We start from the raw sequence: 14,370 nt of genomic DNA on the forward strand, positions 1-14,370 counted from the left end.
CATGCTCGGATTCACTACTGCATAGAACAGGATTCTAAATATTACCTTAGATAATAATATTTTTATTAACAATTTAGTGGGCAATCACACTGTTACAGAACTTGTAATTCCATTGTGTTAGTTCATTCACTAACTCTTTATAAATATTTTCATCTTCTGGAAAGAGTTCCCGCATTCAGACAGCAATGCTCTTAGCAGCTTTAATTTAAAGAGAAGCTCAATACACAACTACAATCTCAATTAAGGAAGCTTTTTGCTCAATTCAGAAGATATAAAAGCAGGTAGGTATGTTTAGCTTGCTGGAATGACTTTTTTGAGGTTTTGTCGATGCATTGCAACATATATATATACATATATATATATATATATATATATATATATACATATATATTATACATATATATATATATATATATATATATATATATATATATATATATATACACACAAGTTAACCTGTGCATGATACTCATGCATTCTAGTCAAATCAAGCTACTTAAGGTGTTAAAAAGGTTCTTGTCATGCATTTGGGCCATAGCCCAGGCCTCAACCACCAACCACTCCCCACTGTCACCTCCGGCAACCACCAACCACTCCCCACTGTCACCCCCGGCAACCACCAACCACTCCCAACTGTCACTTCTCCTTCAAGAAATATATATATATATTTTTTAAATCTTTATAAACACTTTTAACAATTAACAAATTAAAAACATCTTAGTATACCAAATTTCAGCCCTTTCTGAATTTTTTTTTTCCACACACACTAAGAATTTAGTAGGTCAGTGTATAACTCCGCCCAGCAGGTGGCGCTGCAGCTTGGTTTTATTTTTTCCACACACAGACAGACTAACACACGCCACTAGACATTTATATTATAGATATATATATATATATATGTTATAAAGAAAGAAACAACCACTCCAGTGAAGTTGCTTGATATCTCTGAGTATACTTAAGCACAGATTTAATTAATATTGGTATTAGAAGAGGTTTGTTTTCAGTTATTAACGTGATGAGCAGTGTTTTATTGTTCATTTAATAATTATGCATCACGATTCAAGCCAACTTGAATAGAAGAGCTCAAACTAGCTAAAACCTATTGAAAGACCATTAATGTGATTAGAGGGTGCTTCACAGAAGTCAAGGCAGGCAGAATAGATTAAAAGTCATAGGAGCCAAAGGTCAGTGTCACAGGTAGACAGAGATGATCCAAGACAGGTCAGGTGGTAATTGACAAGCAGACAACAGGCAATAGGATAATAAGAATCAAGCTGGGCAATCAGAATTTACGCCACAGAGACACACTGTAGAAGCCCACTATACCTGTCGCTCAGGCACGACAATGTGCAGTGAGTTAACCTTTTAAATCTGGCACCTATTAATGTTATCAAAGTATCAGAAGAGAGCATCAGCTTTCAAATTTTTGGATCCAAGAAACGTTCCTGTCATCACTGCTTCTACTGGGAACGTCTTTAAAGTGCACATTAATCTTGTCACAGAGTGTGATGTGGTCATCAAGAGGACCTTGAAACCTAGTAATTTATCCCAGAGTTCCTGCCAGATGTTGGCCACCAGGGTTTATTGTTCCTATTGATTTTTGTTGGAGGTGAAGCAATCCTGAAGCTGTCCTTGTTCATCAAACTATTTCTGGAATGAAGAATTGAAGGCAGAAGCTTGAAAAATAATTTGATCATTGCAATCCCAATGTAGCAAAGCACAGGTCAGAGCTTCTCAGGAAAGAAGATTAATAAAATAGGCTACCATATTCAGAGGTAAAGTTCCCTGGCAGTAGCAGGAATTGGAATGAACACTAATTAAGAAAACCCTGGCAAGCCTATGGATCACTATTGTAATGAGGAGGATAGGGTCTCTTGACTGCACTACTAGTAGCAATACATGCCTGAAGTAAATCCAAGCAGGAATACAGACCTTAAAGAAACTGAATTTTGTGGTCTTGCTTGGCCTCCATCCTTGCAAACTGGAGCAAACAATGAAGTGTCAGCGGGATCCAAGGCTAGATCAAACCGTAACAGACTGAGGGAAAAAATAAGAGAGGACGTTTATATAGTGGCTTGCACGTTCCGAAAATGAAATAATATGCATTTGAAGGCCGGTGCACGGTCTTCTTTTCTTGTACATTGGGATTGTGACTCCCACCTCTGCTTCCAGATCCTTACATTGAAAGCATAGGAGCCAACTTATCTAAATGTGGGATGCTCAAGTACAACCCCCCTCCTCCTCCCCGCACCATATGACTGAAAAATGCCATGCATAAACACAGTGGTAGCGACAACACAAATATTGGGAGTGCTCAAGCACCTATAGCACCCACAGATATGACACCTAGCATTGAAAGAGTGTGCAGAAAAGTTGATAACAAGTGAATTGGAAATTAATATTTAATGAGAACATACCTTTCCAGAATGCAAAATAATAATCAGAGAGGTGCAAGTACACTCTCAATCCAAAAAGTACAAAAATAGTATCACCGTCACTTTACCCTATGACATCTTGTGCCCCAGTACCTACCTCCATCAGCGAGTCACTATAGTAGACTTTTTAACCCAGTAAAGATTATATTTTTTATATATAAATGGGCTTTTCACAAATTGCTTACTTGACTTGAATGTCTGAACACAAGAATGCTTAGGGAATTAATGTCTCTTTTTCCATATATTACTTCCTAGAATTGAGAGAGTTCCGCACCATGGATTGTGGCGTTGATTGTATTTTAACTAGTTTTTGTTCTGAGCAACCGTTTAAGTATTTATCTATTTGATGGAGTGCAGATGTGCCTGCATACATCATGCTCAGTGCTTTTGAATAATTGTGTACACCTTTGCTAAATATGTTAAACATTATAAACTTTTCATGACACTGTGTTTATGAGATTTACAATAAACATTTATATCGTAAAGCAGTTCTTGAGATCTGTCATGCTAATTTTTCCATAGATATATTTACATATAATATATATTAGCCATTAATATGAATATGAATTTCCATTTAAATAGCCTTATAATAGACAAGTTCTGGCAGCAAACCAAATGCATTTTAAGATTGTTTAGCACATAAACCTCCACACTGCTGGACCACTGGGAGGGAGGCCCAAAAGTTAGGCAAGTACGATCATCCCAAGTGAAGTTAAATTGTGGAATATGCCAGGGAAACATGTTGGCTCTTCCTGAATTATCGCCTGCAGTGGAGCCCAGAAGTATGGAGAGCATGGCAGGATTCCTTCCTCTGCTCCCTAAACTTTAGTTTTATCAGTCCCACAAAGAAAAATGCACAGAGGCAAGAACTAGCAAGTAGGCAGAGCCAATTGATGGAATGGCGCACTGCTGTCACACTGAGTTCATGGACTCTGTTGCCTACTTACGCAGCCAGACAAGCCATGTCCTATCCTGCCTCAGAATGTGGAGAACAAAAGTCCTGGCCATAGAATGTGGAGAACAAAAGTCCTGCCCATAGAATGTGGAGAACAAAAGTCCTGCCCATAGAATGTGGAGAACAAAAGTCCTGCCCATAGAATGTGGAGAACAAAAGTCCTGCCTATAGAATGTGGAGAACAAATGTCCTGCCCATGGAATGTGGAGAACAAAAGTCCTGCCCATAGAATGTGGAGAACAAAAGTCCTGCCCATAGAATGTGGAGAACAAAAGTCCTGCCCATAGAATGTGGAGAACAAAAGTCCTGCCCATAGAATGTGAAGAAAAAAAGTCCTGCCCATAGAATGTGGAGAACAAAAGTTCTGCCCATAGAATGTGGAGAAAAAAAAGTCCTGCCCATTGCTGAGCAACAACAAGCGCAGATAGAGAATAAGTGAGAAAGTGATAAAAGATATAAAACCAACATGGAATTAGTATGTGAGCTGTAACTGACTTGTATTTGACATGTACAGTTATACATCTTGTTTTAAGGAGAAAAGATGACTCCCCCACATCATCTAGCTTCTATTTTCTTTCCTGGGGTGGGGTGAGAGGGGAAGCCTTCAATTTTGCTCTTGTGCCCTGTAATTTTTAGTTACATAGAAATGTGTAGACTATAGTAACACAATGTACTTGTATTTACGGTTCTAGCCCTGAAATAAAACACCATGAAATAGTTAATGAAACCTTATACAAAATTAAGTGTGCACCAGGTGGTTTAATAGTCCCAGAAAGTCAGACATAAAGCCAAGAGATACAATCATGCCCACGTTTATCTGAAATGCATCAAATATTTCCTGTGGCTCAATGTGATTCTTAATATAATCAATGCAAATTTGTCTTGTACAGTATAATGGAAAGTTTTCTTTTTTAACAAAAATATATTTATTTTTCAATAACAACTTAGAAATGAACAGAAGAGAGATATGTCCAAAAAAACTGCCAGACAAAAGAATCTGGTAAAACCTGTGCATTATACTAAAAATTCATACAGTATACAATTCTCCACTGAAAACTGAAAATTCAGTTTTGTGTGATGTTCCATAAGTAATGGGAAAATAGTCTCCCCTGATAGACTTTGAGGGACCTGTTGGATCGGACTGATTACTGGACCTCACATAAGTAATAGTTTCCATTTATGTTTTACTTTTGGAAATTAGCTTTATGTGGAATTAGCCTTTAAAGTTGTACTACACTTTATTTTTAAAAAGTAAAATGACTGTGCACAATCAAGACTGGCAACTGCACATTCTTTTTCACTTACTGCGATCAGCACTGCTGTTTATCGACTGGCTTTGACCCTTACAATTCTACATTCTTCAACCTATCAAATTTGGCTTCATTCCTCTTTTTTTGTTTGCCGGTTTCTCAAATTTGGATTTGTCCCCCGCGATTCTACATTCTACATTCTACAGCCCATCAGCTTCAGCTTTTTCCCTCCTTCCACCCATCTATTCAGGACTAAGTGGCTTAGCGGGTCTTGGTGTGTGTCTGATAGCTATCTCAGCCAAGTGGTTCTCTATTGGGAGTAACCAGCAGACATCGTCTTTACTGACAACAATTTTGTAATACCCACTATTAGACTATATCATTTAAAACATTTCATGATGTTTGACAACTTATTTTAGACTGTTAACAATACATAATTTGACAGTGTGAAAAATGCAAACACGAAAAAGACAAACTGTAAAAGGTCTCATGATACTGTCAAGCAACCTCTTTGACTGCTCCATCCCATGCTTTGGTTCAACCTTATATACTGGGTGGTTCAGGTAGGGCTGGTACATTACGATATAGAGAAGCATCTCACATTTTAGGAGCAACCTTCCTTGATGCTGAACAGACTAGTTATGGACCAGGACTTAAACATCCCTTTGAGTGGTTGCTGCTGGAGCCTCCACTGGAGCATACTTCATGGACTTCTTCAACTCAGTTACTGCCAAAAAGTAAGCCTCCTCTTGTGTACTAGGACCCAGGTGAACCAGTTGGCCAGATAGGCTTCATGAGAGGACAATGGAATCTTCCAAGTAGATCAGGGCTATTTTGAATTTATGATCACCCACACATATCCACAAGAATTGAACCTACTACCCTCCTGTGGGCAAGTCACATACTGATGGAATGTCTCCCATATGGATAGGCGGATGTTGGTGATTTTACACCAGAGATCCTTGAGAAGAGTCCTCAATGTCTCCACAACATGGCATCCATATTAAAGTTCACCAGGGAACAAACCCATTGGAAATTACCATACCATACTGCATTCTGGACACTAATTTATCATGCTTCAATCTACCTAGGTGTGTTCCTCACAGCAAGATATGTTTCCATCTCTACTGACCTGATTCAACTAAATCATTATTGTATTAATGGGAAGGTTTTAAATCTCTATATTCAAGTTCAGAAGATTTACATGCATTTTTCCCTATTGCACTTCACTCAGGATCCAGACAACCATGACATCATTTAACAGTATCTTAGAGATAGGTTCCACCAGCAATTCGGCTAACTTTTGTGACTAATGGGCTCCTATTTTCTGGGAAAAGGTGAATGTCTTTCCTGTTTTCTGTACTGTTGCCCACTCCCACACTAATCCAGCAAGGCCTTAGAGGTGACTGTTAAGCTTCCTCTGGATGTAGATCATCTTCAGCTGCTGCAGTAGCTGCCTGCTTTGGCTGACCTAGATTACCTGTTGCTTGTAGTGCTTTCCAAAATTCTGGAATGTTAGTCTCTCCTGAAGGAGAAATAATAATTATAACAGAATGAAGCTGCTGTTCAAATATGCTCTCTCATCCAAATGCCTCCTTTTACCGGTTGAGACTCCCTCTCATAGTGGGCATCTGAAATCCAGTTTCAACTAGGTAGATCACCTTCCTACTGTAGAGGATTGCCTATTGCCTCCTCTAACAGACATGTCTCATAAATCGTTCTATGATCCTCATTGCTTTCCATCAGATGGTCCTCTACATTAGCAGGGCAAACAGACCAGATGTGGACATTCTCTGGTGTAGTCTCTCAACTGATCACACATGCAACATGGAACAGCTTTCAATTGTTCTTTCTCTTTCTCCACTGCACAACTAAAAGTTCAAGAACCTTGCTTCAGTGGGCAACCAAGGTTCCTCATTAAAGCTATTATAGCAGGAGTAGAAGAGTGGCAGGATTAATCTCGCTGAACTTCTTGGTTCACCATCACTGCTACAACCTCCTCTTCCTAGAACCACAACTCTCCAGGAAGAGGACAGCATGTTGGTTTGCAACCCTCTTTTTAAGGGCCCTACCAGTCAGGGTTGTGCAATCTGGCTATATAGTGATCCCACAAAAGATGGCCCAGCTCTCCCTGTAGATGGTGAACTTTTGACTAGTTTCTGCTACAGCTCCTGTAGGACAATCATTTATTGCTAGATCATCTCCTCATTACACTGGGCTATGGTAAAGAACTGCTTCTTAAGCTGGTCAGCTGCAGCAATATCACGGTACATGCACTCTAGGTGGCTGTAGATAACCAAAAAAGTTGCCCATTCTCCTTGATGAATCAGTACCTCTGCTCTTTGGAGCATTTAGGGCCCAATCTGAGATGTAAGCATCAGGGAAATTGAAAGGGCCTCAAAGGCCTGTTCATTTCTTCGGCCCATTCTGTAAGTAACATGCCCCAGAGAACTTTGGCATAGAGCCAATTTCTGCTCCCCAGAGCACCATTGATGCACTGGAGGAAACTTCCATCATTGCACTTGTCTATGTTGGTATGTGATGCCAAAATATTAGGTGGTAAAACCAGACTTAATATGCTGATTAAGATTCAGACAAGTTGTCTCTAGAATAAAATTAATTTATTAATTCTCAATAACAGTTTTACACAGTACATGATGGTACACCACAGATCACCAGGAGTTAAGTTTAAAAGAGTCATGTACTTTCTCAGTTACAGTCCTTGACACTAAGCTATAGCATACTGTTCCCCAGACTCTGCCCATCCCACCCAGTGGCTGTGACAATGTGGTAGAGTAGTTCAGTAACACATTCAAATAAATTTGGTCTTTGAATGGTATCACTGGTTTGTGCAAACCCAAAAAATGTCCTTTGGACTCTGATACAGTATCAAGTAATTGTATTATGTGAAATTACAAAATGGCACTGCAACTGGAAATAGTCTCCATTGTATGGAGCTGGAATGCTATCTCCTTAGGTAGTTCTTCCCCTGTCGGATGTCAGCTGCTTACTGCAGTAACTCTCTTTCTTTTCCTGGCCATTCTCTGCTCTTCGCCCAGGTGCCCCTCTCACTCTTCTTGTTTTTTTTGTGCTGCTGATTCTTTCTGCTACCACTCCTCTCTCCATTCCCTGCTCTCTCCTATCCCCTTGGCTCACATGCAGAGCACTTCTGTTCCTTTTCATTCTCCACCATCCTTTCTCCTTATCTATACATTCAGTTTCCCTGTGCTACCCACTCACATTCTAAAGGGCTCCAGCCTTTTCTGTTTTTGAGTCATCCAGTCTCTCCTTTTCTGTGTGCCCTCAGCAAGTCTGAAAATTCACAGTTGGTATCAGTCCCTGTCTGTGATGCGTGCTCTAGTGCTCATTCACTTATTAAGCCTGACGCAGCCTTTACTCTCATGAGCTGGTAAGCCAGCACTATGCGAGAGGGAATGACATTTTCTCTCACTATGCCCTCACTCCTGTTCCATGGTTCAGCATGAACACCCTGCTGGCATTGCTGGAAATCAGTGTTTACGGCTGGCATCTTCCTGCGATGGCCTAGCCACTACCTACAAAAATGTAACTATGGCTCCCTAACTCCTGCCCACTGCAAAACTTCACAAATCCTCACACCTAAAACTAAACACTAACTAAAAACCTGCCACCAATCCTATCTACCTTCCCCGCCATACTGACCAGAGATACTTGACATCCCATCCTACAATACATAACCGGCCTACTCTTACAATCCCACACTTACAGCTTGGAATAAAGGGTGAGCATGAGGAGGGAGGTAATTGCTTGTCATTAATTCCATATCTTTGCATTGGATGGATCTTGGGCTGAAAAACTTCCATGATGCATGTCTGGATTTTTTTTGCTTCAAAATCATGGCAGCTGTGCCAATGCTCTGCCTATCCAAGATTTAATGTCTTATATTATATCACTATAACTAATCATTAAATGTTCTAGGTATTGGTTTACATTTATAAAGACAAAACTGGCACAACTGACCCATGTTAATCTTTAAACATTTAAAGTGGGCTAGTCTGTGTTAATACTCAAGTGTTAAAATAAATAGTGGTTAAGTGGATTAGTAACTCCAAGCCACACTCATACAACAATGACAGCGTTAGTCTCCATCTGTATGTCCTTATTGTAAATATTTATTACAAGTGTATTACTTTAGCTGACAAGCAATTGTTTATATTCCATTAGTAAGTGTGGAAAATGACGGAATCCAGGATAGATGTGCTGATAATGAGTTGATATTACATTATAAAATAATATACAAGAGTGTGAGGTGCTTATAGATATTACATTAATGAAATAATTACTACAAGGAATCTATGATTTAAACATATACTTCCAATATTTTAATATGAACAGAAAAATGCAAGATGTGGTAAGTTCACCTAGCAGTATCTCCTGAAATAAGGAATCAAATCTCCCCTTCCTGTAACAGCATGTCTTGGATATTTTCTTTTCTGATTACACTTTCATCTCCTCTCTGGGAAAAATGTGAAATATTCCAAATCATTGATGGTCTTAACAAAAAAGAAGTTCAGAGTAATCATGTGGAACAATTGGCTCAGTGTTACATGCAAGCGAATTCGTTTGCTCAAATTTACAAGTATGCACAAAAAAAATATACAAGTTCAAGATGTTAGCTATTTATTTGCAGAAAATCTGGACAGCGGATAGACTGTATGGCATCATTTGGATGTAGTTTTGAAAGCACTTAAAAGGAAAAAAAAAAGTTTGAAGATTGTATGACTGTGATTCAGTATCCAGTGGTGGCAGGAAGATCCTGCTTGTTAATTCCTTATGCAAAGACTGGGTGAAAGCAATACTTGCACCTAGCTTATGTACCAAAGGCTGAAGTCATAAATTCATTTGGTTTTGTGATTTTCATATTTTAGTGTATGGTACCTGCCTCACGTCAGCTCACGTGTTTAGGTATGGTTTAGCCATCCAATTTTTTACAATTGCCATCTTACGATTCTCTCTCTACTCAACTACCCTACAATATATCTATTGTGCTGCTTAACCTCTCTGTATAGTTTCCTCCTAACTGTATCGTGTCAGTAGAAAGACAGTTCATACAGCAGATTGGAAGATATGTGAGGTATATTTCTTTTCAGGATGTAGTCACGAGTGCTGGGCACATATGGACCAGATTTTTATGCATATTTGGTCCTAAAAATAGTGTGATGTCTGTAAATGATCAGATTGAAATCATGTGGATATTAGGCATGCTGGTAAAATAGATCAATGTAAATGGCCGATGCTGGACTGCATTTGATCAGTGTAGATTTAGCGGACCAGTTTTGTGGCCAAATTGAGCACTTGGGCTGTATCTTATGTGTGGTTTGCTTAAAGGTTTAGGTTCCGATTTAGAGTTGGATGTAAAAATGTCCAATTTGCATATGAATAATGACGGGCTGCACATTTTTGTTTCCATGGCTGTATCTTGGGTTGCATCCAACTTAAAAATAGTGCAACCTTAAATCATGTAGTTTATAGATGGACAGGAGCAAAGAGGCAACAATCATCACCATCAACTCCAAAGCTTGCACCTGGTTTATGTAGGTGCTAAATGTAAAATTCATAGTTAGAATATTTCAAGATCTGTGTAACTCAAAATTAGATGCACCTCAATGGCATGTACTTAACCTGCAACTATACACCACTGATACGACTCTTCAAGCGCAAGGGGCCACAAGTGCAAGAAAAGTGCAACACTAAATATAGAGAAAGTTTTGCATTTGTGCAGTGTGATAATTTTGCACCAAGACACATCTGTACATAGCGCAAATGCACTTACGTGCAACTCTTCATCAGGCCCTCTAAAGTAGAAATGAAAAAACATCTATGACTGTTGCTCATTTAGTGTGACTACCTCATCTATAGCACTCCCTGAAGTATACAGTCATGACACAAGTATTAGTTTTCACAAAGTTTGCTGCTTCAGTGTTTTTAAACCTTTTTGTCAGATGTTGCTATGATATACTGAAGTAAAATTACAAGCATTTCATAAGTGTCAAAGGCTTTTATTGACAATAACATTAAGTTTATGCAAAGAGTCAATATTTGCAGTGTTGACCCTTCTTTTTGAAGACCTCTGCAACTCGCCCTGGCATGCTGTCAATCAACTTCTGGGTCACATACTGACTGATGGCTGCCCAGTCTTGCCTAATCAATGCTTGGACAGGGGAGACAGGTAAAGGGGAAGAAAAGCAGCATGGAGGGCACAGTGTGAAATGGGAAAGAGATGAAGGAGAGCAAAAGCAGCTTGGAGGGCACAGTGTCAAGCATCGGGAAGAAAACATTAAACTTTATTTTTGTTATTTATTAATAATATGCCTTACAAAATTGCATATGTGACTTTTTCTTTTTATTGTGGCCCACACAATCTTAGACTTTGATTATTTGGCCAAATTGGGGTTTTGAGTTTGACACTGACCTATATGCTTCAAACACCATTTAAAATGCAGTTAGAATTAGAATCATCCACCTCCCAGGTACGAAGGCTTACATCCAGCAAGTGCTGACCTGTATGTCACACCCAAAAGGCCTTGAAAAAGCCTGAAAGACAGCAGCCAAGATAACACAAGGCGATATTTTCAATCAAAATCAGAGAAGAAATAAGCCCATGCTCGGTTGATCCGATATTATTCATGGTACCAGCTGCACAACAATATAAATGCCCTATATGTATACAAAACAAAAAGACAATTGTCTGCACTTGTCATTAACACTGCATATTTTTCTGTATCTAGCAAAAGGAACAGAGGTATTGGTTTATATTTTGATCAAAACATTTAAGCCTGCATCTTAGCGTCAAGAGTAGATATACTTTGTGAAATCTGATGTGCATTGTGTAGCAATAACATTGATTAAGGAGGCATCCAGGTCGCCTCTCCAGGGGGTGTGCTACATTTATGTCTTATTGTGCTCAACTTATGCTTACCTGACCCCTGTTCCGCCACTCCAAATGTTAGGGGTGGACAGTCTAAGATATGCTCAAATAGAGAATGCATTTTGGTCTGCATGTACAGTATGGAAATGCATATTTTTACACTCACAAATGGACTTCTAGCCAGCTATAAATGAGGCTTTTAAGTACATTTTAAAGCAAAAAAGCGATACAATAACACAAACAAATAAAAATTACAGATTGTGACACTTGAAACAAAAAACAGATGAAATATGTTCCCTTACTGTCAGGAGTACAGAACAATCTGACATTATTTTTTCATTTTAATTCATTTGAGGACAAAATTAAATACTTTTGCTTTAGCACTATATAAGACAGAAATCAGGATGGACAAAGTAAATAGTACTTGTAGGTGACATTTTTACTTTTGCTGACCATGCATGTTTCAGTAATAGTATAAATTCCATTAACTATTGATTACAGCATCTCCTCACGTGGACCGTAGAAATGCACAAATATGTTATGAATAGGGTTTTTTGGTGTGTGTTCTTTTGTGATTTTATATTCCACATATGTATTAGATGTATCCTACAGTGTCTGGTCTAGTAGAGCAGAGTATTCATCACCGCACGTATCTTCTCATCCTCTCCATGTTGAATTTGGGCATACGTATCCCCGATTTATGTGCGCTTTTAAAACAAATGTATATTGCGCTCAGTATGCGGACCTTAATGAATCAGGCCCATAGAGTGTAGATTAGGTAGAGGCAGGGCCGGTGCTAGGGTCCACGGCGCCCTAGGCATTTTTTAAAAAGCGGCGCCCCCCCCCCCCTACCCCCGAAAAAATCGCCTCCCTCCTCTCCTTACCTTGTCTCACCACCGCCGCCTCTCTGCTCCGTCTCCTCCCCTCCACTCACTGACACTAGTAAGTGGAGGGGAGGAGACGGAGCAGAGAGGCGGCGGTGGTGACAAAGTAGCCTCTTCCCCCCCCCTCCCCGTCCATCTGAATGCTGTGCGGCAGCCGTGACAGGTATGGTCAGCGGTCGCCGCACAGTTTTAAAGTATTTCAGAATTCTGTGGCGCCCTCCAGACGCCCTCCAGAGCCCGGCGCCCTAGGCAAGTGCCTAACCTTGCCTAATGGGAGCGCCGGGCCTGGGTAGAGGTATACATACAAAACATTGCATTTACATTTTCTTAGCAGGTTACATTAGATTTTCTTCTTTATTAGTAAATAAAAGTATAGAAACATAGAGTTAACCTACAGGTCCATATATTTTTATATTTTACATGTAAGTTTAAACAAAAGTCATATGCTCCCCCTTCATTATTGGATAATTTTATTGTATGTGTCACCACCACAATTGCTGGGAGATTAATTCATGAATTTATCACCCTTTCTGTAAAATAAAATCTTGCTATGTTACCTTCATCATCATTTTTATCATAACATTTATTTATAGAGTGCCAGCAGATTTCAAAGTTTCAGTTTAAAGGGGGATATTTAGAATAAATGGATATGGGACGTTGTTTACTCATTGGATTGTAAGAGAATTGTGAAAACATATATGTATCTTATAATGCATTCAATTGTACTTGTCATATTTTTTACCTCAATAAAAAAAAATGCAGTCATCAGCTTTTTTTTACTGGTGATCTGTCAGGAAATTTGAAAGAAAAAGTTCCTTCTGACATGTGACTGAATATGAATCAATGATAGCCAATCACATGCCACCTTTGCCCCAGAAATAGGACATTGTGCAAACAGGATGTTGAAATTCTTTTAACAGGTTGTTACAGGTCCTTCTGTTGACTACAACATGTTCAAATGCTAACCCATATAATTAGTGTGGTAATCAGGATGTTTAACCTGATAATTGGAGCCACTTCTGCCCCTCTGCTCTGTATGGAGTGCTGCTATGGAGCATTTTGTTGGTGGGAATGGATGGAGGCTTGCTTATCATTAAATTACCATTTTAATTGCACTTCCTAGTCATCCCTATTCTATGCAAAGAGGACCACTTTAATTGTATTTGTTTTTTACAATAACACAAACTTAAGTTATTTTGAAACAATGAGAAATGTTATAATTTTTTTTTAATTCTTACAGGTTAGGAGCGCACTGCATTGAAAATGACTGAACGGTTTGACTGTCATTACTGCAAGGAGTCTCTGTTCGGCAAGAAGTACCTGTTGAGGGAGGAGAATCCGTACTGTGTGAAGTGTTATGAGAGTTTGTACTCCAACACTTGTGAGGAATGCAAGAAACCCATTGGCTGCGATGGCAAGGTATGCTGAGATTTTCTGTTGTTCTGCTGTTGCCTGCACTTTGGTTCTTAAAAACAATAAATTCAGAATTAATTTGTTAGTAGTCATTGAGGTATTAGTACAATGTTTATATTGTAGCAATATTTTAAAATGGAAAAATCTATAATTAATTAAATATCTCCAGTTATTTGTTACATGGGCAGCTGGCAAAAATAAGAGGTGGTGTCCAAAAGTGGCCACTCCCATTTAATATGTCTAACACAGAATACCTACTGCCAAGTTATTGTATTGTGAGAAGATCATCACATTCAATAATATAGACAGGAAAGCACTGAGGTGATTTAGGGATAATAGTGAAGAGAAGAGTAACAATAGCATCTATACTGAATACTGGGTTCTATAAGCAGTCTTACTACCAACAGCATAGAAACTAGATAAAGTCCTAGAACATGTATAAATATTTGTATGCATTAATCCCTTAATATTTACAGTGAGCAAATGGAAAACCAAAATGATGAGGTTACAGTTCATTTAAACGTTA

At 38.9% G+C, this 14,370-nt stretch overlaps 1 protein-coding gene across 3 annotated transcripts in view; it reads left to right on the plus strand.

The window, feature by feature from the left end:
• FHL2 (four and a half LIM domains 2) overlaps positions 1–14,370 on the plus strand; it is a 79,234-nt gene that overhangs the window by 29,424 nt on the left and 35,440 nt on the right. For all 3 annotated transcript variants that reach the window (XM_075200178.1, XM_075200177.1, XM_075200179.1), the window contains exon 2: positions 13,672–13,850. In XM_075200178.1, the coding sequence (XP_075056279.1) occupies positions 13,695–13,850 (156 nt within the window). In that variant the 5' untranslated portion in view covers positions 13,672–13,694. The remainder of the gene's footprint in view (positions 1–13,671; positions 13,851–14,370) is intronic.

This window comes from Mixophyes fleayi, chromosome 2 (assembly GCF_038048845.1).
Source record: "Mixophyes fleayi isolate aMixFle1 chromosome 2, aMixFle1.hap1, whole genome shotgun sequence".
NCBI lineage: Eukaryota > Metazoa > Chordata > Amphibia > Anura > Limnodynastidae > Mixophyes > Mixophyes fleayi.